Raw genomic sequence first — 27143 nt, 5'->3', positions numbered from 1 at the left:
TCTGAATATAAGCAGGACTTTTTCTTCCATGGATGTCAGTCAGTTTGTGGTACGTGGAATCTGTTGGGTGCTTTCTGTTGCTCGTCTTAAGAACATTATGTGCATGTATGACTTATAGAAGAAATGTCCTCTGTTTTTTTTAATCATCAGCGGACACATAACATTAAAAAGTCTGTTAAGATTTGCTCTTAGTTGGAAATTAATAATTGTTTATTTAAATGTAAAAATGTGCCCTCCTCCTAAACGCGAGAAACTCTCGGTCTTTTATTTTGAGACTCTTCCTGTCAGAGCACGGGGTATGGGTCTTAGAATTAGCCGCATGGAAAGTCAATAGTTAATAGCAACCTTACAAAGGCAAAGTTATCTAAATCATGTTCTTCTCTTTCCAGCGGCCAAGGGGACTGCCGTATATTCTTCAGAAACATCGAAAGGTAAGGCCGGCTCTTTCTTTTTGCTGTCAAAACAAGGAGGAAGGAATGAACATAGTGACTGGCATAAAAAAGGCATTGGCTGGCAATAAAGTATTGTTTCTTTTACGCTATCTGGAAGATATCTGCGTTTGCGTTTTATGTAATAATTAGCATTGAAATGCTTGGCTAGTGTGCATTGGTAAACTGAGACGAACTGTGCGGATGAGACATCCCCCTGCCAGCAGCACTAGCCTGAGCGATAGGACCGTGTGCATGAGGTGATGGCGCTGCCCAAAGGCACAGTCACAAGGCTGGGATAGCAAGCCAGGGTCCCAAAGGCATATCAGGTCTGCCTAGAGCTCTGCCTTCAATGCACAGAGCACGTGACCTCTCACCCTGCACTGATGCTATGCATGCAGCTGAAGGCCTTCTTGAATGGTCACTGCTCTCACCGACTCTACAAAGTCTGGCCTGCTCCAAGTACGTCCCCGAAACCCAGCTCTGCCTGTTGTAATCATGATGTCTCCGCCCTTGTACTCCTAAGCGCCAGTGCTCGGCTTCAGCAGAGCCCCCTGACACCCCAACACTGACCTCTATGTTTGAAACCCAACAATAACAAGCATTTGCAATGCAATCGGTCTCGCCTTCGGGACCTTATATGTATTCAGCTGTGCAGCACATTAGCCTGGGTGCTGAAGCATCTACTGTTCTTTAACATGGAGATAAAAGTAAGCACCAAAGTGGGTGACACGCAGGGGTGGGAACACATGGAGAGAAATACTGCCTTACAGCGGGAAAGGGTATAGTCCAAAGCTCTGTATTAAATGTAAAATCAGGGCCTTTGGTGGTCATATTACTGAAAATACAAGATTTGAAAAAATATCATTGTCTACGGGTGCTCGTGGAAGACAATTTCTATGGATCGGAATCTAGAGAATGCTAAAGTGATTCTGGTATTTTACTGACCTCTGCTGGTCGTTTTCTATCAAGACAGTTAAATAGAGGCCGTTACCAGAAAAACTTTAAAAAAGAAAATCCCTCAGCAGAAACCAATTCTGATATTTTACTGATCTCTACTAGTCGTTTTCTATCAAGACGGTTAAATAGAGGCAGTTGAACAAGCAGAAAACAATTCTGGTATTTTACTGACCTCTACTGTTCGTTTTTTATCAAGACAGTTAAATACAGACTGTTTAACAGAAAGAAAGAAAAGTCCCTAGGCGGAAGGAGAGAAGTTCTAGGGCTGATCTCCAGGACCCACAAAGTACATACACATAGAAGTATATACTAAAGTATATACAAGAGGTCTCGAATGCTCGACCTAAAAAGTATGGGTGAAGATGCTGTGGGGCAGTGGTTCCCAACCTTTTACCCACTTAGGGCCATATGTATCAAGGCCAAATGGGTTCGTAAACGCCGAAATTGAGAACCCATTTTCGCAAAATGGTATGTATCAAACAATTTGGGTGTAAAATAAGGAATTGCAAAATTTGCCATTCCTTATTTTGCGATTGCATGTAAGGAATCGCAAATTTTGCGATTCCCTAAATGCAATGTATCAAGGAAAAAAAAATCCAAAATGCCCTTAAGGAATCGCAAATTACCACCAACTTCTAGTTGGTGGTAAGTTGTGAATTCTTTTAAAAAAGCATTTTTTTGAAAATCCAATGGTGCCATGTGACGCTCATACATGCCCTTAGGGCATGTATGTGCGCCATATGCGCACACATGTCATTTTCAGGGGTGCAGCAGGGTGTTCTTGAGACACCCCTGCACCCTTGAAATTATTCTCAATTTGCGATTAGCAAATTGCGAATCGCAAATTGAGAATAATTTCCCATTCATTCCTATGGGCCTCCTGGCCCATAGAAATGAATGGGAAATTATTCCTTAATTGCGATTAGCAATTTGCTAATCGCAATTAAGGAATTTTAAGGAATCGCTAAAAAACTAGCGATTTTCTCCATACATACCATTTTGCGATTTCTAAATAGCGATTCCTTAAAAATCGCTATTAAGGAATCGCAAAAGAGTATGCTGATACATCTGGCCCTTAATGATTACTGGGACCTGCACTGCTCCCACTAATCGATCTGAGGATACTAATGTACTTGTTAACCTCCAATTTCAAATTCCTTCACATTTACAGTATGTTTCACATGTACATTTAGGGACAGATTTACAAGCACCCTGCACCACCAATAAGTCACTTTTCGTGACGTACTGGTGGCGCAGGGGGCTCTTCCATATTTACAAGGAGAGGAAAAGCCACCCAGTGTGACTTTTCCTCTCCTTGTAAATACAGCCCCTTCACACGCAGCACTTTTCGTTGAAGGGGCGTTCCATGGGTGTTGCTGTGGGTGTTCCCACACAACACCCATAGAACAAGACACATCTTGAGAAATTGTAAATCTGGAGATGCGTCTGAATGCTACGTCACCCTAGAGGTGGCGTAGCGTGGCGCAATGAGGAAAATGCATCCCCCCTTCCTGCACAAAAGCAATCTACCCACGACGCAGGCATCCTTGCACCATGGTGCAAGGGTGGCTGTGCCGGCGCATGGCTGCAGTTTGTGCGCTAGCGCAGGGGGAAGCAGAGAGATGCGACATTCTTGTAAATATGTTGCATCCCTGTGCTTCGGAAATGCTGCAGTGTGCCGCAGCCAAAGGGCTTGTGGTGCCACACTGCAGCACTTCCTTGTAGATCTGCCCCACAGCTTCTTTATATTCACTTTATTAATCTTAAATATTATTTAATGTTCTAAGTAGCCGCAGACTCCCTGAGCAGGCTTGATGACCCCAGGGGTCCCCGGGCCACAGGTTGGGGGTCACTGCTGTGGGGTACAACGCTAGGCGAGCTGTCTGTAAACCCAAGGTAGTTCTGGAGTTAGAGGGGGGGGGTGGCACCCACTACTTTGAAACGCACTGGTAGATGTGTTTGTGATTGGATAAAGAGGTGTTGCTAACTTAACACCCATGAATGCAATGCCCTGTAGCGGATACATCCCGACCTTCTAGGCGCCTGAGAGAGGGCTGTCTGGGCCAGTGAGGCGCGAAGCGCAGTTCATTGACAGTCTCAGTAGTTTAAAAGAGAGTGTGGGAGTGCTGGAAAGACAGAGGCTTAGAGGGAAGTGAGTCCGGGAGAGAGAGGCCCTGCTGGGCTCCATTTAGAGTGCTCTATGCGACCCCTCGGCCGCAGCAATCCTGAGCCCAGGCGTGATTAACAACCTTCATTCCTGACAAACGCCAGCACGGGTCCAGCTGGTGGGCCCTGAGACAGTCAGCCCGCAATCGGCTACAGTCAGCCCAACAGGTGAAGGTCGCCTCGAAGTGCTGACTCCAGGCGCTGCCGTCCTATGCAGTGGGGAGATGAGAGTGCACCCAGGAGCAGAAAGGAGGTCATGGCGCCTGGCCTGGCCTGGCTGCATTAGGAAGCAGTCGAAAGGAAGGAGCTAGGGTGGTCTATAATTACATCTTTTAAGTATTGCAGCTCAGCTGATTAGCTGCGGTAATCCTACTTGAAGAAAACTCAAGTACAGAGGCTTCCTTTTTAATGTCATCGTTGAACTGATATGGGGCTGATAGCACAATTTAGTTTACAACACAGTTTATTAAAATAAAAAAGAACAGCAGATGGTTATAGATTCCGGTGATAGGAGTTGGGACGGGGCTGGTCGAAGAAGGGGGAAGTAAAATGTGGACGGGAAGTGAGGGTTTGAGCTGAAAATTCCCTCCTCCCAAACCCAAGCCTTCAAACTTCAGTCAGTTCAGGATTAAAGAAAGGATCACACAGCCAGACAGAGTGAGAGCCATGCCGATGCAAGGGGCCCGCTTCACCGGACTAGAAACATAAGGGGCCCTAAGAAACCCCGCAGACATCCGAGGGCGGCTGGCCGCGGCTTCCGGGAGGACCGTGGCAGCCTTGCGGTGTTGGCTATCACCGATGACGCAAATAAGCATCTGTCTGTCTGTCCGCAATGAAGAGCGTAGCCACAGCAGGCAGCAGACTGCACAGGGACGCACTGTCAAAATGACTCGTTCATACACACAAAACATTTCTAGATTCAAATGGCGGTGTCTCTGAGGCAGGCTAGGACACAAGCAAGACGTGTCATCAGCAAGGACATTTGTGGAGCTATTTTTGGAATATTGGCAAACCCTGGAGCCAAAAGCTTCAAGGCGCTGTCAGGCTGCGACTGATGTTTCTGAAATTAAACGGCCTGTTCTGCTAGTAATACAGCTTCTGTCTGGTTTATCAGACCCTCCAGATCACTTCAGATCGCCCAGGGCTTCAATTCCCTGGCTCTGCTCATCGAAACGCCAGGCGCCCTTGTCAGTCAGGGTACTTACTGCAAGTGGTAAAGTAAACTTATTTGTTATGTTCTCGAATCACAAAAGTAAAGGGCACAAACAGAGAAACGAACTCCTTTGTGGGTCCTTTGTGTGAAGACAGGGCCTATAGTAACACAGACGGCGGGCATATTAACAAGCCTGGCCTGTTGTGAGCCGGGGATGGCTGCAGCATGATGATTGGGGGGGCAGCGGGGGGTGGGGTGAGTGCAAAGCAAACTATGAATGAGTAGGTAGAGTAGCCAGTCACATTGGCCAAAACTAGCCAGTTAAAGAGTCCTTTGACGGGAGAACTGACTCGTCTGCTCCAGCGTTGGTTCTGAAGTGGAGGGCAGAAGCTGCAATTGTTAGGATGAGTCCACTTTTATGAGTCAACACATTGTAGGCGTTAAAGACCCCTTTACAGAGGGAGGGGGCGTTCTACGGAGAGGATTTAATAAAAAATGCACGCGCAGTGTGTACATTCGTAAGCACGTTAGACTACTGACGTTTTAAAACCTTAGCATGTTTTCCGGCTTACAACAGGTAGGAAACCACACACAGGTCGCTATCCTAACACAACAGGTACCTCCATTCTGCTGCCGCCTTCCAGCGGCATTAGACGGGACCCTGCAGGCCCAGCTGGGAAACTTTTCAACTTGTATAAGCAACAGTTGTGCCCTCGTTCAGGACAGTGGGCCTATGTCGAAACATGTTGGCGCTCGCAAACCTGCGATTCACAAAATCCCCGGCTAAGTGTTCCCTGGAGGCGACCACCCGCCTCTCTGTAGCCAGTCGCAGAGGACCACTAACAGTGCGCTGCCCAATTAATATCCTTCCAGCGTCTCATTCCGCGCACCCCGCGACGGGGGATTTTGCGCTGTAATCTGTTGGTTTAAATGTAAGTCTTTTAGTTCATCGAGCCCGGTGTGTGCAGCTGCACTTTGCGAATAGAGGGTTGAGAGATCCCGGACCTGGCTCGGTGGAAGGCGCGCTACAGGTCTGTTGCCCCTCTGGTTCTGCAGCTGCCATACAGATGTTGGGGACTGACCATGTGGAGCCTGCAGGTGGCGTCTTGGCTCCGATGAATGGAGCATGCGCACAGTGTGGGAGTTCCTTCTCCCCTTTGGATGTTGTAGCAGTGAGGGCCACAGGGCATGGACAGGGTACTGCCAGGGGACCCCATAGATGTAAAGAAGATGTCTCCTCCACGGTGATCCAGACATTAGAGGCAACCAGCAGGGCAGTCCCCGAATGACACTCGGCCCCTGCTCCCACCTATGTGTTTACTGTGCACCAGAAGGGTTCAGCTGCTGCCGGAGCCCCAAGGAGGTTTCTGTTGGGAAGACAAAGAAAGGTTGGTGAGGAAGGGCAGCCATTCCTTACTCCTGGGAGGGCCTCTTGCTGAAACAGAGTGAATTCACACCAATAAACAATGTGCACATTTAATCACGCTCTGCCATGTTCCTAATGTTACAAACATTATCTTTCCAGTAACCGTCTGCAGCCATGGCTTCGGATGCAGAAATGGCCGTGTTTGGGGAGGCCGCACAATACCTGCGGAAGTCTGAAAAGGAAAGACTTGCAGCCCAAAACAAGCCATTCGACGCCAAGAACACCTGCTTCGTAGATGACGAAAAAGAGCTCTACGTCAAAGGTTTCATCACAGCCCGAGAGGGTGGCAAAGTCACTGTCAAGACTGACGACGGAAGGGTAAGAACAATAAGTGTCATAGATTCCAGCCACACAGCTTCTGCCAGTCTCTTGCATTAACTCTCCCTCCTTCTCTTTTGCTACAGACTGTGACTGTCAAAGACACTCAAGTCTACCCCCAGAATCCTCCCAAGTACGACAAGATTGAAGACATGGTCATAATGACCCATCTGAATGAAGCCTCCGTGCTGTATAACCTCGCCGAGCGGTATGCAGCCTGGATGATCTACGTAAGTACCATAGAAAGGAGACCCCCATGACACTGAGGTGCGTCAGAGCCTGGGGATACCCATTCTGCAATCACTAACTGTACTGTGGCATGTACTGCTAATGCCACGAGTGGCCACAGTGGATAAGAGGACAGAGGCTTTCTTTCACTCTCAAGACTCATGCTAGACCACAGCTCTTAAAGACACATCCATCTCTGCAGCATTCTCTCTTACAAGCCTGGGGATACCCATTCTGCAATCACTAACTGTACTGTGGCATGTTCTGCTAATGCCACGAGTGGCCACAGTGGATACGAAGGACAGAGGCTTTCTTTCAGTCTCAACATTCATACTAGACCACAGCTCTTAAAGACACATCCATCTCTGCAGCATTCTCTCTTACAAGCCTGGGGATACCCATTCTGCAATCACTAACTGTACTGTGGCATGTACTGCTAATGCCACGAGTGGCCACAGTGGATGAGAAGGACAGAGGCTTTCTTTCACTCTCAACATTCATGCTAGACCACAGCTCTTAAAGACACATCCATCTCTGCAGCTACCCTCTCTGCTAATATCACAAAAGGCATCCACTTTGTTTCCAATGTTTGTTTAGAGATTCGTTCATGCAGCAAACTCTTTGACACTACTACCACATGCACACACACACATCTCCACCCCTTTCTCCTCCGCGCACTTTAGCTATGCAGGTCCACCTAATCTTAGAATTTAACCTTAAAATCCTTTAAGCGATTTATTATTAGAGCATCCTTAAACTTTCCTCAGCTTACCAGGTTGGAGAGTCAAAAGAATATTATAAGCGGCTAGCGGGTGGCACGTGGGTGGGATGCACACCAGGGAATCCTGAGAATTGTGGATATGGCTTGGTGCCAACAATTTAGCAGACACACAGAGCGCCAGGCTACCAGAAATCCTGAAAATAAGCCCCCATATCTTGTTGAACTTAATATTAGATATGTACTCCCCCTTTCGAAGATACTTATCTTTTTGGATTCTACCAAGGCTCCCACATGGCAATCACATATGAACACAAGGCGGCTGATTGCAGAGAGGCCTGTGGCACTTTTGCACCATGTAAAGTGGTACATGAGTGATGCATGCCTCTCATTTAAATTTTTGAAGCCACACAAAGCCACCCAGCTTGACTTTGAGTGGCCTCATAAATCAAAATGCCACGCAGCGCAAATTGCTGGGTCACCTTACTCTGCGCCCGGGACGGGTTCCATGGGCGTTGCAGTGGGTTTTCCCACACAACACCCATGGAATTTGACGTTGCCCAAGATTTACAAAGTCACGTAAAACTGGAGAAACACCAAATCCGTACACCTCCTGAGGTGAGGCATACAAGGAGAAATATGTTTATCTTCGTTTTTCCTGTTTCCATGTCTGCTGCAGTCTGCAGCACACCTAGAAAGAGTAAAAGGCATCAATGGTTTGTTTCTGTGGGAAGGTGCCCCTTCCTGCACAAAACCAACCTTGCCTTCAACTGAGGCATCTTTGGAGAATGGTGCAAGGGTGCCTACATTTGTGCTAGACGGCTGAAACGGCGCCAGCACAGGGAGAAGGGGCAGGAATGCACCATATTGCTTAAATACGGTGCATTCCAGTCCTTTCACGTTGGCGTACAGCAGCTCAGCAAGGTGCCATGCTCTGCTGCCCTACACCAAAATCCTATAAATGAGGCCCTTGGCTTTTGTCCACATGCTCTACTCTGAGGCTGGATGGATGTCACGCAATTAGTTGTCTGAACAGCTAAGAACCACAGCTCTTAACATGCAAGGTTTCATGGCTCATGTGAGCAGAAAACATATTTTGCTTACACTCATGTTTACGTTTGTTTTAGAAATTACAAAAATGCATGTTTATACCAAGTTCACGAGTGCGGACACTCCGCAGTCGCAGCAGAAAACTCCGCACATAAAAAGATAGGCATATTTTATCTTTTTATGTGCAGAGTTCTCCACCCCACAGCGGTGTCTCCGCACTCATAAACTTAGAATTAAAATACGTTTTTGTGAATTCCACAACAAACGTAAAGACAAAGGTGTAAGTTTACCTTTGTGAATCAGGCCCCAAGTACGATCACTAGTAAAATCATTTCCAAGGCATACTACAGTTTTGAAGCTGGGACAAGAAACTGTGACTAATTCCACAGCACATTATTAATAGTCACAGAATTATGTGCTTACCTTAGAACAACACAAAACAGGGATACAAGGCCCAAGAAAAATCAATAGAGAGCAACACATGATAGAAATGTTAAACACAAGGCAGTTTGTCTGCTAATCATGCCCTTTCCTTTCAGACCTACTCTGGTCTCTTCTGTGCCACAGTGAACCCCTACAAGTGGCTGCCAGTGTACAACCCTGAGGTTGTAGATGCCTACAGAGGCAAGAAGCGCCAGGAAGCACCACCCCACATCTTCTCCATCTCTGATAACGCCTATCAGTTCATGTTGACAGGTAAAGTTTGATTCTTTTATTCTTGTTCATGGATGTATCTTCTTTTGCTGTACAATGATGTTTATTTATCTATTTCCTTCAAACATTCGACCAACAGATCGTGAAAACCAGTCTGTCCTGATTACGTAAGTATAAACTAATCCCTAGAATATCATCATTATGCATGAAGTAAATAACACGTTCCGCGTGATCGATGTACACTTACAATAATCATTCTGATTTTATCAATAGTGGAGAATCTGGTGCAGGAAAGACCGTGAACACCAAGCGTGTCATCCAGTACTTTGCGACAATTGCTGTTGCTGGTGGTGACAAGAAAAAAGACGCCCCTGGCATGGCCAATAAAATGCAGGTTTGTAGATTCAATTAGTTTTTGCATACCCTGTGCAAGGTGCAGTTAGTGACATATATCATCTGTCAGAGGAGCTTATTCCAATTGAAACCTTGATTTTTACAGGGAACTCTGGAAGATCAAATCATCCAGGCTAACCCGCTGCTGGAAGCCTTCGGTAATGCCAAGACCGTGAGGAATGACAACTCATCTCGCTTTGTAAGCACAGTTTATTTCTTTTTTTCCAGTTCACTTGTCCATTGCTTCCTTGGGAAAGCCTTAAGTATCTAAACTGTCTTTTTCTTGTTTAGGGTAAATTTATCAGAATCCATTTCGGAACTACAGGAAAACTGGCTTCTGCAGATATTGAAACATGTAAGGCCTGTCTTTAAACCCTTTGGATATATTGGTGTGCTTTGGAGAGACTGGCTCACATTTACTCTTTCTTAGATTAATTACCTTATTCATGAATAGGGCCCTAAATAATCTAATTACATCAATACATTGTACATATATGCTCATTTTTCTTTTGTCTCTTTTACAGACCTGCTGGAAAAGTCCAGAGTCACATTCCAGCTCTCAGCTGAGAGGAGTTACCACATCTTCTACCAGATCATGACCAACAAGAAGCCAGAGCTTGTCGGTAAGTTTTGATCATTTATTTGCAGTTCTCTGCTCAGCAGAGCAGAACTGGTTTCAAACTAGACCTAGATGTGAGATGGGAATGGAACTTTATGCTAGGAGTCGTGGGAATGCCGTGATTAGGATCCTAGAAACTTCAATTGTCCTTATACATGATCAGGATTTGCATGTTGGTTGTCGCTGTGCATCCATCATAGTATGGAGGAAGGATCTAAGCACATGAGATGCAGAAGGAAGTGAGATAAAACAGCAACAATTATTGGAACCTGTACTCAGTGAGTGATGTTTACAAAAGTCCTCAGAGAGCCATAATGGCGGTCTTCGTACAGGTTGAGGCACTCCATAGCTCACTGATATTCTCATTCTTTTGGAATGTCACATACTCTGTGCTAGTCCCTGTGAAGGCATCATATTTTTGTTACTTGGATTCTGTAAGTGAGGAATTCATAAAAGAGTTATGAGTGGAGTGCACCAGCCTGAGAAAGAATCTCAATATACTTAGGGGCCTATTTACAGGAGGCCTGAGCTTCTTTTGATGCTCCGGTGGTGCAAGCTTCTCAATCATATCTATAAGACGCCGCAAAGCCACCCTTCGTGGCTATGCGTGGCCTCATATATATATGGATTAAGGCAAGACAGTGCAAAGCTCTGCATTGCCTTACTCTGCATCAAGGAGGCGTTTCATGGGCGTTGCGGTTGGTGTCCTGATGCAACACCCATGGACTTCGATGCTGCTCCAGATTTACAAAATCACTTAAACCTGCGGCAGTGACAAAAACCTTATGCCTTCCCAGAACAAGAGTAAGAAGGAGAAATGTTTTCATTTCTCCTTGTTATTTCCACCTTCAATGTGTAAAATGCAGCACACATAGAATGAGTATACGCCTCCATTGATTGTTTTTGTGCAGGATGGTGCCACTTCTTGCACAAAAACAGTCCCATCAACAGCGCACGCCCTTACACCATGGTGCAAGGGTGCCTGCTTTGATGCTAGGCACAAAATTGTGCACGGGCGCAGGACGAAAGGACAAGATTGCACCGTATCTCGTAAATACGATGCATTCCTGCCCTTTCAAATTGGCACACCTCAGCATGGCAAAAAGACTTGCATTGCTGCCCAACGCCAAATTTTGATAAATAAGGCCATTAGTTTCAAGTACAAAATAACCTGAAATGTAGCAACTCGATTCTCTCTTTAATGCAGCTTATTTTTTGTAGCGCCTTGTTTGTTGGCATCAGGGCGCAGGCTGGAGAAACATTGTGTTGTGCTCGAAACTGTTGCCAAACCTATCAATAAAATGAGTCCTACACCGAGAACTCTTCAAATAAATGTAATCTCAGAGTTCACTGCAGACTTCTGAAGGGGACTCATTTTGCTGTCAAAAGTTTGTCGCCTGTTTGTAGAAAACCTCCTGTTCTCTTACGGTACTGCTTCATTCGAGAGACTTGCCTTGGCTTACACACATTAATAGGACTGCAGCATGAGAGCTTAAGGAGCATGACATTCCCACGACAGGAAGGCTGTCTAGGAGCCCGTTTTATTAAAGGGCCTGAAATGATCAGTTGGGGGATTGCATCAATAGTTCCAATTACAGAACAAACGCTTGAGCTCTGTCTCACGTCCAGAGCCCAGTGCTAAGGATTTGAGCCATTTGATGTTGAAATGGAACAGATCGATGAAAAACACCTCAAAACAAAGTATTATGAATGCGCACGTCGTTTATCCTTTTATGAACAGAAAAGACTTTGCCTGCCAATCTCAGCATATTCCTACAATCGCATTCTGAGACCCCTCTAACCTTCAACTGTTTTGTTTCGAAGAAATGCTCCTGATTACCACCAACCCCTACGACTTCCCGTCCATCAGCCAGGGAGAGATTGTGGTGAAGAGCATTGATGACGTGGAGGAGCTGCTGGCCACCGATGTGAGTCTTTCTTCAACAACTATCCTGAAAAAGTCAGAATACACTTTAGTTTAAAAACACCTTTAATTTGGGCTTAAACGTAAATACGTTTCCCCTCTCTTGACAGAGTGCCATTGATATCCTGGGGTTCAACCAAGATGAGAAACTCGCCATCTACAAGCTGACAGGAGCAGTCATGCACCACGGAAACATGAAGTTCAAGCAGAAACAGCGTGAGGAGCAGGCCGAGCCCGATGGCACAGAAGGTAAGGACTGCTGTGAACTTCATTCCCTGAAAAGCTCACTCCAAAATTCAAAACATAGGATTTCAAAGGGAGAGAATTTGTAGACAGAGAAGGATTGCCATGACTGCACAAAGATGTGACCAATGAACAATAAACTTAGTCTATGAGAGGATCAATTAGTCTGAAGGCCAAATAATTTCTTCCAAAGATTTCCCTTTCCCAACTCATGGTTTTCAGCCTTTAAATGCCAAATGTTTGATACTTCTGTGTTAGTGTTATTCAGCTGTTTGATCTAATTCAGTGAGTGATCAATACATTTTTAACGGAAGACTAGCAATTACACACCACCCTCGTGGGATTCAGGGTATAATTCTGCGAGCGATAGGAGAAATATGTGGGCATGATACGACAAGATGTTGAGTACATTTTCAAAATCTGTTGCAGCTTAAACATAGCAACTGAACAACAGAAATGTAGGACAGAACTCTTTGCCAAAGAGAATTAAAGAGGCTTTGTTAATACTGATCAAACTACTCCATGTGTGTAACACCGATATCAACTATTCAAATATAACCCACACAAGCAATAAACGGGCAATAAAAAGAGAACTGCACCATATTGCTACCCCATCCATTATCATCCCTGTGGATAAATGAGGATAAAGCTACTGCACTCTACTGCCTTTTGGCTAGGTTAGCGGTATAGAAGTAATACATGCACATTTACGCAATAAAGAGATATCATCTTTTAGGTTTCATGTCTATGAAAACATAAAACAAGCTCAGTCTACTACACCGTCACTGATAATCAGATTACAAATGTATAGTTGGCACAATCATAAACGGCTTTTCTACTTATAGTTGCTGACAAGATTGCATACCTGATGGGTCTGAACTCAGCAGACTTGCTGAAGGCGCTGTGCTACCCAAGAGTCAAGGTCGGCAATGAATTTGTCACCAAAGGCCAAACTGTTAACCAGGTAAATCTACGTTGTCACTAGTCATACTTTTCTCAAAAAAACTACAGCTGATTAAAAAAAAATACAAAATAAACACGCTGCATTCAGTTTAAAAATGTAATTATTTATCCACCAGGTGTACAACTCCATCGGTGCACTCTGCAAGTCTGTCTATGAGAAGCTCTTCTTGTGGATGGTGATCCGCATCAACCAACAGCTGGACACCAAGCAAGCCAGGCAGTACTACATCGGTGTCCTGGATATTGCAGGCTTTGAGATCTTTGATGTAAGTTTCAGATCTTTTACTGCAGATATAGAGAAGCCTCCCACTACTGAGTTCATTATAAGAATCTAATCAAGAACCAAATGTGTTATCTTTCAGTTCAACACCTTGGAACAGCTGTGCATCAACTTCACCAACGAGAAACTGCAACAGTTCTTCAACCACCACATGTTCGTCTTGGAACAAGAGGAATACAAGAAGGAAGGCATTGACTGGGAGTTCATTGACTTCGGCATGGATTTGGCTACCTGCATTGAACTTATTGAGAAGGTGGGTGACTGTTCAACCTGCATATGGTTGTATTAAAATAACGTACACATATTCCCAAGTCTCACAAAGATATGTTTCTTTCAGCCCATGGGAATCTTCTCCATCCTTGAAGAGGAGTGCATGTTCCCCAAGTCTACAGACACCTCCTTCAAGAACAAGCTGTACGACCAGCATCTGGGCAAGTGCAAGAACTTCGAGAAACCCAAGCCAGGCAAAGGAAAGGCTGAAGCTCACTTCTCCCTGGTGCATTATGCTGGTACTGTGGATTACAACATTAGCGGCTGGCTGGAGAAGAACAAGGATCCATTGAATGAATCTGTTATCCAGCTGTACCAGAAGTCCGCCCTTAAAGTGCTGTCCATGCTTTACAGCGCTACTGCAGCAGAAGCTGGTAAATATCCTGCTTCAATGCATGCAAATAGTAAACAATGCCACAAAACTTAAGGTGTTTCTGATTCATGGATTCTTTTTTTTCAAATCCTAGAAGCTGCAGCTGCTGCTGCTAGTGGAAAGGGTGGAAAGAAGAAGAAGGGAGGGTCTTTCCAGACAGTGTCTGCTTTGTTCAGAGTAAGTGAGCATAATGAATCTACTTAAATATAAACTTATTGTGTTCATGTTATATTAACCCACATCATCACTATTGTTATTCGCCATATTTTCAGGTATTCAATCCTATGTAAACTATGATATAAAAGATATTTATATTTTTGCTACGATAGGAGAACTTAGGCAAGCTGATGACCAACCTAAGAAGCACTCACCCACACTTTGTGCGTTGCCTGATTCCAAATGAAACAAAAACTCCAGGTACAAAGCTCCAACATTATTATTGAACTCAGGAACATCTGTTGATCTAGTGAGAACTTGATCAACTAATGTATTTAGTCTTTCCCTCTAGGTGTTATGGACAACCACCTCCTAATCCACCAGCTGAGATGTAACGGTGTCTTGGAAGGTATTAGGATTTGCCGAAAGGGATTTCCAAGTAGAATCCTCTATGGTGATTTCAAACAGAGGTAATTAGAATGTTACAATAAGTGTTAACACATCCATGAAATATAAGTACACAAACTGCGGGTTTATCTAATTGGAAAGTGCAAGCAATGTAAACCTGCAAGGCTAGCTAGAGGAATTTTGTATCTCATTCTGACCAATGATTACTCAAGACAATAATGGTATTTATTTTCTCAATGCTACTTTGAAGTATTGCATGCTCTATAAAATACTTGAGCTTCACTGTTTTCTTTCTAAGGTACAAAGTCCTCAATGCAAGTGCAATTCCCGATGGTGCATTTATTGACAGCAAGAAGGGATGTGAGAATCTGTTGGGTTCCATCGATATTGACCATACACAGTACAGATTTGGACACACTAAGGTACAAAATGAGCTATTCATTAAATAAAAATGCAAAACGTACTCCAAAATACTTTAAGTGCTAATATTTATTACGTAGGTGGTGGCTGCTGTCAGAGAGAAGGCGTGACTAGCACAACGCAGTAGACATCAGCCATTACAGTGCTCAGGGGAAAAGAGTAATCTTATTCAGCTGAAAACCTATCAGATATGAAAATTGGCTCCATCAGATCGGCTGGAACTTTTTGTATTTGGGTGGGGCAACAGCCAAAATGTTCCAGCTTCAAGAGACAAACTAACTTGGTATTATCAAGCTAGTGGTGGATTGAGCCAAAAACACAGACTTAGAACAGCATTTTGAAGGTCTGCTTTTGAGTTGTGTACATTGAGAGTCTCCTTTCTCAAGGAGAGACTATTTCTTCTGGCACCCAAGTTGCAGGGGAGGGAAAGACCAGAATTTGAATCTGCACAGGAAAGACATTCTTATTTTATGGAATGTGCCTTCTGTCAGGGATTTATGACTGAAAAAATACCACCCGCCAGGGTTGTCATTACTCCTATTATAATCATGTACCTTTAAGGGTTCTTTCCAAATGGTACAATAAGTGATTAGATATCTCCATTAAACAAGTCAGCATGAAAAGAAATCACATTTTCTCCCATTGGTCAGTTGTCAATAATACTCGTTACTTTAAGGTGTTCTTCAAAGCCGGCCTCCTGGGTACCCTAGAGGAAATGAGAGATGAAAAGCTGGCCGACCTCATCACCCGAACACAGGCGGCCTGCAGAGGGTACCTCATGAGAGTTGAATTCAAGAAAATGATGGAAAGAAGGTATTAATAAATAGTCTTTGTGAATAAATAAAAGACATGTTTGTGAGTTACACTGTGCCTTACAATATCATTTATTTGCCTCTAACAGAGAAGCCATAATAATCATCCAATACAACGTCAGATCATTCATGAATGTCAAAACCTGGCCATGGATGAAGCTTTACTTTAAGATTAAGCCACTTCTGCAGAGCGCTGAGACTGAAAAGGAGATGGCCAACATGAAAGAAGAGTTTGAAAAGACTAAAGAAGCTCTAGTCAAATCTGAAGCAAGAAAGAAAGAACTGGAGGAGAAAATGGTTTCCCTTCTGCAGGAGAAGAACGATCTGGCATTACAAGTTCAGTCGGTATGTAAAATCCAATACTTACAAATCCTTACATTTCAACACAATATATGAAACTAAATCTTTTCCATAAATATTCAGGAAAGCGAAAACATGGCAGATGCAGAGGAAAGATGTGAAGGTCTGATTAAAAATAAAATCCAACTGGAAGCTAAAGTGAAAGAGCTGACAGAAAGACTTGAAGATGAGGAGGAAAGTAATGCTGAGCTGACCGCCAAGAAGAGAAAACTGGAGGACGAATGCTCTGAGCTGAAGAAAGACATCGATGACCTTGAGCTGACTCTCGCCAAAGTAGAGAAGGAAAAGCATGCCACAGAGAATAAGGTAACTTTGCAACAATTCAATGAAATATATATGTTACAAGTGCATGAATCCAGAAGAATATTTTAGGTCCGTCTTGATAACAACTATGTATCTATTTGTTTCCAGGTTAAAAACCTCACAGAGGAAATGGCAGCTCTTGATGAAAACATCTCAAAGGTTTCGAAGGAGAAGAAAGCTCTCCAGGAGGCCCATCAGCAGACCCTGGATGACCTACAGGCAGAAGAAGACAAAGTCAGCTCACTGACCAAATCCAAAACAAAGCTGGAACAGCAAGTGGATGATGTAAGTATTAACAAAGATTATTGAGCTTGTCTGTGAGGAAATTGTAACTCGTCCTTGGCTACATAACGCCCAACTATATGAATGATTCTGGTGAAATTACTAAGAAAGAAAGTGTACAACAGAGACCTCATTCACAAAACCATAGAGTAGGTTCTACCTTTTAACGCTGGAAGGTTAAAATATTGGCTTTTCACAAACAATTTAATTATTCATGAAGAAACACCTATACAGACTTAGCTTAGCAACTAAAAGTATGGTCAAGCCGAATTCTTGGAATCTTACAAAATACTGAATTGTTAGAATCTGATCAAGCTTAAGTGTTAGTGTGCTGTGACTGAGCTATATGAAACCGACACTGATTTATGTTAAAATGGCTCAGCTTCACAAAGCCAGGCAAAACACTGACTTTCTATTACAAATGCATATTTCAAGTGGAATCCACTTAACAAACAGGCAATGTTAAAAACATGCATTCAAATAAGGGTTCCTGTGAAACAACATCACTCAATAAATTATTATTGCTGTGGATTGTGTAATCTGGGGAACATTTTACTAGCCGGTGTGCGTCAAAATTGTATGATATATCCTTTGTTTTGAAATCCTCAGCTTGAAGGATCTTTGGAACAAGAGAAGAAACTCCGCATGGACCTTGAGAGGGCCAAGAGGAAGCTTGAAGGTGATCTGAAGCTGTCCCAGGAAACGGTGATGGATCTTGAGAATGATAAACAGCAAAGCGATGAAAAACTGAAGAAGTAGGTATTTAGGAGACCAATTTACTGAAATATGTATAGAGAAGGAGGCATGGTGTATGCTCTATGTAGCTATAATATTTTTTATGAGTAATATTTAGGTACATTTGAAAATGTTAAAGGGGAAAGAAACAGCTGTAAATAATGTATAAGCTCACTCGTTTCTCTGCTCTGTTCTGTTAAAACATCATATTCAGCTCTGAAGGCTAATCACATGTGCTATGAGTGTGAACATGACAGGAGAATTGCACTGCTTGAAATCCTAATAAACATGTGTTTATAAAACAGCAAAGCAAAGAAAAACTAAAGAAGTTCGAATTTATGAGATCTATTTGACGAAATATGGTGTAAAGAAAGAGGGATGGTGTCTGCACCAGGTTACCATAACATACTTTAGAAGTTATATTTAAGTGTATGTAAAAAAGTTTACAAGAAAAACTACAGTTTAGCTAATGTATCAGCTGATTTGTTTCTGTGCCTAGTTGTGTTAAAATAGCATATTAACCTCTGAAGGATAAACAAATGTGCTGTGAATGTTAACCTGATAGAAGAATTAACCCACTAAAAATTCTACTAAACATATTTTTATAAAACAATAGGAAAGACTTCGATTTGAGCCAACTGCTGGGTAAGATTGAGGATGAACAATCTTTGGGTGCCCAGCTGCAGAAAAAAATCAAAGAGCTCCAGGTACACACTTTTGTTGAAAGTAGCATTTTACTTGCTGTTGCAGCGACCAGTTGTGTTTAAATATGTCAAATAACAAATAAAACCATAAAAAATTGCAGGCTCGTATTGAAGAACTTGAGGAGGAAATTGAAGCAGAGCGGGCAGCTCGTGCAAAGGTTGAGAAACAGAGGTCCGATCTCTCCAGGGAACTTGAAGAAATCAGTGAAAGACTGGAAGAAGCTGGTGGAGCCACTTCAGCCCAGATTGAAATGAACAAGAAGCGTGAAGCAGAGTTCCAGAAACTAAGGCGAGACCTGGAAGAGTCCACACTACAGCATGAAGCTACTGCTGCTGCCCTTCGTAAGAAGCACGCAGACAGTGTTGCAGAACTTGGGGAACAGATCGACAATCTGCAGCGGGTCAAACAAAAGCTGGAGAAAGAAAAGAGTGAATACAAGATGGAAGTCGATGACCTTGCCAGCAACATGGAGAATGTTTCCAAGTCCAAGGTAACCTATTTAAGTCAGTAAGACGCAACATGTAGTCCAACAAGTTGATTACCTACTCTACATCTAATGGCATCTTTTGTCCCCAGGCAAACCTTGAAAAGTTGAGCCGCCTATTGGAAGACCAACTCAGCGAAGTTAAAACAAAAGATGATGAACATCAGCGCATAATTAATGACCTCACTACCCAGAAGGCACGCTTCCAGACAGAAAATGGTATGAATTTCATTTGAAAAGTTAGAACGAGGAAGCTGCAATTTCTGGAAACATTTAAAGTAAAAAAAGACAGAAAGACAGTATGTGAATGAGAATTCTGTATAATACAGTGTTACTTTCATGAACACCTATATTTAGAATCTAAAAGTCTCCTTTAATTTAAATTAGACTTTCACACAAGTATTGATCCAATTTTATTATCCATTCAGTTATGTTAATTAATCAGAAAATAAAAGAGACCCGAAATATATGGACAATACCCATGATGTAATCATAAATTACTCACAGTGCATGTTTAACTCCTTTAAAATGATAAAAATGGTTTTATTGACTTTTAAATGGTAATTAATGGACGAAGTGCCACATGTACAAATCATTTGTTTGGTCGCAAACAGGCCTGATTTGCAGAAAAGGGCAGTATACAACCGAAAAATTGGTTCTTCAAATATACACCAAACTGTGAAAATAGGCTTAGCTAATCACAGTTTGGGTTTGCAACCAGAAACAAAATCAACGTCTGGAAGGGGCGTGTTCGGGGCAACCCTTCCAAACAGGGAATCTAACTGGTTGGTGGTGAACGATTCGCAAATGGGAAGGGATCCCCTTGGGAGTACTTCCCCTTTGAGAATGTTAAAAAAATAAACATGAAAGGTTTACATTTTTTTAAACACATCTTGTTTTCCATTAACGAAAATGGGCTGCATAAAAAAAATTGCTTGATTTAAAAGCAATCACATACATGGTGGTCTGCTGACTCAAGCAGGCACCATTCCTGTGATGGGGGCAAACCCTAGCGAGTCACTAATTGCGATCTACCTCATTAATATTCCTGAGGTAGGTCTATTTGCAACCCACTCTGAGTCAATACTTAGGAAATAAGGGCCAGATATAACTTTAGTACTTTAGTTATAGGGATTTGCAAAAAAATTGCTATTTGGGATCTCTATTACTAATGTTAGTACATATGGCCCTTAATGAAGAATTGTAGATAATAAACATGCTCTTGTCATGCTGAGAACATTCAATGAAATGGTGATGAGCTACATTTATGACAAAATGTAAAAAATATTCAGAAAGTCCACCTTCATATCATACACATTTCAATCAAAGCCACAGCATAATTAGCTGTTTAACAATGAAATACAGAACTTCACTGCAGATAAAGACTGCCTGACCCATTCAGCCAGCCTTCTACCTGCGTTTACCAGACAAACGCAATCAAACTCACATAATTGTGTGTTGTCTTGTTCATACAATAAATAGCAAATACATGCGAAACCAAGACTAACCCAATACTAACACTATTGTTTTTAAAAAAAAGAAAACAATAAATGCATCGCTTTCAATGGCATTTTCACTTTCTGTGTCAAAATGCACTTCACATTCTTCATAATTTCACAGCCTTGGCTCACTATTATTCTACGTTCATGACAGTTACAGAACATTGCACTTTGTTTCCGATCAGGTGAACTCTCTCGTCAGCTGGAAGAAAAAGAGTCTTTGATTTCTCAACTGACAAGAGGCAAACAAGCCTTCACCCAACAGACTGAGGAACTGAAGAGACAGCTGGAAGAAGAAACCAAGGTATCTTGCGTTGTCACATTGAAATGTTCTCTGCACTTTGCTGGGTGAATCATCATGTTCTAAGACTGATAGTGGTATCAGAATACCAAAGGTGTCTGTAGCATCCCACATTCTGGGATTATCAACAAATAAAGACTGAAAGCAAAGTACATAATATGTTCCTCAAAGTTGCTTGACCAGCTTCAAGATGAGCTGTTATGCAAATAGGCTATACCACAGCACATTGATCAGTTCCATAAAAATTCTAACTTGTAACTCAACAATATTGCAAAGAAAGACGATTATGCAGGTGCTTGAGCAAAGTCAAATCAGAGATACCAAGCAATTTATTGATCAACATAGATCAGTAGAATACATTACAACAAAGTATCTGCTCTTCAGTCTAGCTCTGTCCATCCTACATACGCATATACGTCAATTTGTCACACTCTTCAACAAATCAGTGATCAAAAGAATTATTTTCCACTTGGTCACAGTAAACACCTCTCTTTCACCCTATGCTTTCCCTCACAAATTCGGAGCTACAAATGCAAGACTTTGTGGATTAATTGAATCTTAATTATCACATCTTTAATACTTGTCTGAAGCTTTCTTAAAGTCCTTGACATTGTGTCACTTCCTCCGGATTATTACTTCACTGAAAGGGTACAATTACATTTCCAGTTGCTGTGAAACTATACAGGTGAACGAGACACAGACAAGAATTATTCTAAAGTGCCCAACTTGCCAACTCGTGTACCTATTACACCACTCATTGTTTTCCTCATTTGCTAAATTTGTAAAACTTTTCTATTCGATCCTCTATATAGCATTTTGTAAAAAATAAACTCAATAGACTCCCAGTATAGGCCTTACGCTTTCTTTTCTAGGTACCAACTACCTCATTGGTTAGACAGGATATTAAACATAGAACTGTTTCACTCATGTTTGTTCAACAACACACATGGGGCTCTTGATCTAACTGAACATTAAAGGATGGTAACAAACTAACGAGTCACAGTTTGACCACAGAGTACCTAATCAGTGAAGTTATTGATAAAACACAAAATAAATAATGAGGCACTGACAAAAGTAATCTGTTTACAGGCCAAGAATGCCCTGGCACATGCCTTGCAATCTGCTCGACATGACTGTGACCTGCTCCGTGAACAATATGAGGAGGAACAGGAAGCGAAGGCTGAGCTCCAGCGGGCAATGTCCAAAGCCAATGGGGAAGTTGCCCAATGGAGGACCAAATATGAAACAGATGCCATCCAGCGCACAGAAGAACTGGAAGAGGCCAAGTATGTTCTGTTAGACAAGAGGTACTTGGGGTTGTGAAATTGATGGATTTTTCTCATTCATAATACTCCTGCTTTCTTACCCAATTACAGGAAGAAGCTGGCTCAGAGACTGCAGGATGCCGAAGAACAGGTTGAAGCTGTGAATTCCAAGTGTGCATCTCTGGAAAAGACCAAGCAGAGACTGCAGTCTGAAGTGGAGGACCTCATGGTTGATGTTGAGAGAGCCAATGGTGCTGCTGCCGCTCTCGACAAGAAACAGAGGAACTTTGATAAGGTAAATTGACACAAATCTTCTTACCAAACTACCTGTGTTTCCTGGAATCATGTTTTATGTTGAAATATATAACTCTCTTTCACAGGTCCTGGCAGACTGGAAACAGAAGTTTGAGGAAGCTCAGGCAGAATTAGAAGCATCTCAAAAGGATGCCCGCTCCATGAGCACCGAAATCTTTAAGATGAAGAACGCTTATGAAGAATCTCTGGATCATCTTGAAACCTTAAAACGTGAAAACAAGAACCTGCAACGTAAGTATCTGTCCAAGGTCGTTCATGCAAAGAGTATCCATATTAATGTAGCATAATATATACATAGAATGATTGCCACAACCTAGTGTCAGATTTTAGAAATTTGATGCCATCATTTATATATCTCTAACAGAGGAGATCTCAGATCTTACTGAACAGATTGGGGAAACCGGAAAGGCCGTCCATGAGTTGGAAAAAGCTAAGAAGCAGGTTGAGCAAGAAAAGAGTGAATTCCATGCTGCCTTGGAGGAAGCTGAAGTATGTAAACAAGCCAATGTTAAATATGTTCCACTGAGGTACTGCGTTTGGTTAGTTTTAATACAATGTTTATGATGTTACCCTTCTGCTATAATAGGGATCTCTGGAACATGAAGAGGCCAAGATCCTGCGCATCCAGCTTGAGCTCAACCAGGTCAAGGGTGAGGTCGACAGGAAGATTGCAGAGAAAGATGAGGAGATTGAACAGCTGAAGAGGAACAACCAGAGATCTGTAGATTCTCTGCAAAGCACACTGGATTCTGAGATCAGAAGCAGGAATGATGCTCTGAGGCTGAAGAAGAAAATGGAAGGAGATCTGAATGAAATTGAGATTCAGCTCAGCCACGCCAACCGCCAAGCAGCAGAAGCTCAGAAGCAGCTGAGAAATGTTCAAGCTCAACTTAAGGTATTATATTTAACCAAAGCCCCACTGCACTTCTATGTCTCTTTATACAAAACATTTACATTGTATCACAAAAAATGTTATGTGCCCAATAGGATGCCCAGCTTCATCTTGATGATGCTACTAGAGGACAGGACGACTTGAAAGAACAGGTGGCTGTCACTGAACGTAGAAACAACCTACAGCAGGCCGAAATTGAAGAGATGAGGGCTGCTCTGGAACAGACAGAAAGATCTCGCAAAATTGCTGAACAGGAACTCCTTGATGCCAGCGAACGTTTGCAGCTTCTGCATTCTCAGGTACTATTATCTGTTGGGAATTCATTCATTATATATGAATGCAAGACAATGCACTTGTTACATTCCAGAATCTGTTTCTATCTCTACTTCAGAACACAAGCCTAATCAACACCAAGAAGAAGCTTGAGAGTGATAACACCCAAATTCAGAATGAAGTAGAGGAAGCCATCCAGGAAGCCAGGAATGCTGAGGAAAAAGCCAAGAAGGCCATCACCGATGTAAGGCTCTTGTTAAAATTGCAGAAGTCTAAATATTTAGTGCATTTTCAGTACCCTTAATTAAATGTAAAAGAGACATCCATAAAAATTAAGTATAAACATATATTTCATTTTAACACTTAATGTAAGCGCATGCCATTCGAGATAACAATTCTTTAAAATGCATGCTTTCATGTAGGCTGCTTTAATGGCTGAGGAGCTCAAGAAGGAGCAAGACACAAGCGCCCATCTTGAGAGGATGAAGAAGAACTTGGAGCAGACCGTGAAGGACCTGCAGCATCGCCTGGATGAGGCCGAGCAGCTCGCGATGAAGGGCGGGAAGAAGCAGCTCCAGAAACTGGAGAGCAGAGTGAGTTACACAGCTGATCTCAAATTGTTAGGGTCTGGAGGTAGGGGTCAGTGAGGGAATAATATAACCATATCAATTCCACCTTCAGGTCCACGAACTGGAGAACGAGCTGGAAGCTGAACAGAAACGCGGGGTAGAAGCCATTAAGGGCGTCCGCAAGTACGAGAGGCGAGTTAAGGAACTAACATACCAGGTATGTGTTTAATTTCACATAGTAGGCATGGATTATTGAGCAATTAACAGGAGCATACAGAGGCAAACAATGAGGTGTGTGAGTGTGTGTGTGTGTAAGGTATACAGTGGACTAAATTAAATATTTCTAAACTTTTCAATTTTGTATACACTTGCTTGTAAATATGTCAATAGCATCTTAAAAGTATTTTCTCATATTTCTGTGTTTTTACTTTTAGTCTGAAGAAGATAAGAAAAATGTTCTGAGACTTCAGGATCTGGCCGACAAACTGCAATTAAAGGTTAAAGCCTACAAGAGGCAGGCAGAAGAGTCTGTGAGTAGCACATAATACTTTCCTTAACATGTATCTTTATATTGAGAACATTCTCTAGAATTTATGCCCAGGTTTGAATGAACGCAATGAGACAGACATCTTGTGACACACTGTCCAAACTACAGCACCCTTTCTTTTAGTTTTAAGAGACATTCAATTAGAAAAACCCAGTTATACCTTTGATGTAAGCGACTTTAAACAAAATACATCCAAGTGGTTTTAGAGCTGAATTACAGTATTTTTGTTTTGGAGCCTCCAGGACCATAAAGCTCATGGCCCATCTACTATTCTTTAATGGACAGGCAAGTATTTGATGTCTTCAGGAAGGGCGGCATATAACAAATTTCAAGGGGCACAGGTGTGATTCTTGAAGGACTCTGGAATCTGACAGGAAATGGCCTAGCTCCAACCTCTTAAATTAGCCTAATTGAACACAGGTCCTTTAATGTCTGAAACACAAGGGAATTGAATCTCGTGTTTTACAAAGTTGGTAGCTGTCCTAAAATGTAGTACCTGCAGGCGGAAACTCATGAGGTATGCCTCTGAGAATCTTTCAAATAGAGATGTTTCTGCTTAATGTCATCACTGGATAGAGAAACAAGGACATCCTTTGCAAAAGGCACCCTACGCAAACCATTATTGAGCACATTTTTACACAGATGTATTGAAATAGAATATAGGGCATTCGCAAGTTGTCCCGCATTTTCGTTTGTGTAGGTTGGGAAAGTTATTTTCTAAAATTGCGCAATAGAATAAGACCTAGACAGAGTTAATCCTCTCTTTCCTTAATGATACCAAAAACTGTAGGTGGGGGTGCTTTACACAATGAGCAGTATCATAGTGTTGTCTGTGTATTTCCTCAAAAGTGTGATACAGAGAGAGTGCTACGGCATGGAGAGTAAGACCCACCTCTATCCACATTTTGAGTTATAGTTAAAACAACAGTTATCTGGTATTGGTCATTCAACAATTGACTGAAGGGTTGGTGATTCTCGGTTGTAAATTATTGGCATTAGTAATAGATCAATCGGTCTTGTGTATGGCATCAATCTACTTCGAGAAGAGAAGATCCTGTCACTAATTGATAACCACACATGAGTAAAACAACACCACATTTAAATTGTAATGATCTCTCCTGTGAGGGACGTTTGCATTTGAAGCCCTCTCTGCCTCCAACCACCTACCTGAGAATTTGCTCATGTGTTTGCCCACAGCTATTGCAGTCATTTGGCTAAACACATGGTCTGTAGGACTTTAGATGCACAATCAGTCCCATCCCTGGCCTATGCAGACGTCAGTCCCTAAACGTTAAATGGAAGAACTATTCAACCAATTTGCTTTTAAGTTTGGAGTCATTTCCATTCACTAAGAAATCCAATGATAGCCCCTCGTGAGTGATCAGAGCCACACCACGGCGATGAGTAAGGAGACCTGTAGCGCAACGAGGTAAATGCAGTGGGGAAAGGGAACCCAGATCCCAGCGATTGTCGGCAATTGTCAAACCGGGGCAGGGAGAGGATGAATGCTAGTAATGGTGCAGATGTTGACTACCAAGAGATCACAGGTCAGTGTCTGACCCAGGCCATGTTTATACCTCTGTACTTCACCTTGGATGGCCTCCAAAGATTGTGGACCAAAGTGATATATTTAAGACACCACAAGTGGACAGTGAAAGTGTGTCTCGCTGTGGCATTTGCAAGTGCTGCATTGAATGGCAAACTTGAATAAAATAAGTAAAACATAGTTAGGAGGGTTTTCTGCATGCTTTCCTAACCCCTTTATTAGACAGTGGGTGGAGATGTCTCGGTTTGTTTTAATTCGCCCGATGCTAGAATAGTAAAAAATTGAATAATATCCAGTTCACATTTCAAGGATTTACTTATAAAAAATGAAGATTTTTTTTTTTTTTTTAGCTATTTCAGTTCATTCAAAATATCCTAATACATGTTCCCACTAACCTTAGGAAGAGCAAGTAAACGCGCATCTGACTCGATTCAGGAAGGTGCAGCACGAGCTTGAGGAAGCCGAAGAAAGGGCCGACATTGCTGAATCCCAAGTGAATAAACTCAGGACCAAGAGCCGTGACGTTGGAGGCAAGGTGAGATAAATCCGTTAGAAATGGTCGTGGTTTCCATCCATGTCCACATATTTGTCTCTTCTCCTCATTAACATTTAATCCAGATCAATATTTTCACAATAAAACGTGTGGCACCCAAGAACTGAGTGCTAATGAGTGCCACACAAATGTTTCACTAGGTATAGAGGTGGCAACGCCAACAATTGTTCCTGTTTTATAAGTTGGAACCACTTGTGTAAAAAGCCTGGAGATGTTCCCAGAAGGGGGCGGGGTCAAATCCATGAATCCTGCTCACAATCTAGGGATGTACAATTTGCACGCCAGCTAGTGTCTGCATGTAAACGCAGTATGGGTGGCGACCTAGGCACTGTTAGGTCGCATAGCCAGTTGTCTGTTCCCTGGGGTGTTGGGGGATGAAATGTTATCCTTCTCTCTGAATTAAAACAACCTATTTCTTTCTCTAGAAAACTGAAAGTGAGGAATGAACAAGAGTACGCTCCAGGGAGGACTCCGAAATTTGCAAAATGTGAATGAAAAACTTCCCTGTAATATTTTGTTTACCTCTGTAACAATAAACCTATTTTTACAACA

General features: G+C 42.5%; 1 protein-coding gene across 1 annotated transcript; it reads left to right on the top strand.

Annotated features, from left to right (window-relative positions):
• The first annotated feature begins 407 nt into the window (after nucleotides 1-407).
• LOC147666761 (myosin-4-like) lies at nucleotides 408-27143 on the top strand. Its single transcript, XM_086948901.1, has 40 exons — nucleotides 408-431; nucleotides 6233-6451; nucleotides 6538-6681; nucleotides 8987-9143; nucleotides 9241-9268; nucleotides 9375-9495; nucleotides 9601-9693; nucleotides 9786-9849; nucleotides 10019-10117; nucleotides 11938-12041; nucleotides 12148-12286; nucleotides 13126-13244; nucleotides 13360-13509; nucleotides 13606-13776; nucleotides 13861-14167; nucleotides 14261-14343; nucleotides 14496-14583; nucleotides 14675-14792; nucleotides 15029-15152; nucleotides 15827-15963; nucleotides 16052-16307; nucleotides 16386-16628; nucleotides 16734-16910; nucleotides 17517-17662; nucleotides 18259-18349; nucleotides 18448-18837; nucleotides 18924-19050; nucleotides 20516-20634; nucleotides 21721-21917; nucleotides 22008-22191; nucleotides 22277-22442; nucleotides 22576-22700; nucleotides 22798-23106; nucleotides 23199-23402; nucleotides 23495-23620; nucleotides 23799-23969; nucleotides 24058-24162; nucleotides 24380-24475; nucleotides 26439-26573; nucleotides 27017-27143. Exons 2-40 carry the CDS (start codon nucleotides 6248-6250, stop codon nucleotides 27035-27037), a joined length of 5838 nt encoding a protein of 1945 aa, XP_086805027.1. The 5' UTR covers nucleotides 408-431; nucleotides 6233-6247; the 3' UTR covers nucleotides 27038-27143.

The sequence above is a fragment of the Lissotriton vulgaris genome, unplaced genomic scaffold, assembly GCF_964263255.1.
Source record: "Lissotriton vulgaris unplaced genomic scaffold, aLisVul1.2 SCAFFOLD_1309, whole genome shotgun sequence".
Classification (NCBI taxonomy): Eukaryota; Metazoa; Chordata; class Amphibia; order Caudata; family Salamandridae; genus Lissotriton; species Lissotriton vulgaris.
This window is presented reverse-complemented; position numbering and strand designations above follow the sequence as displayed.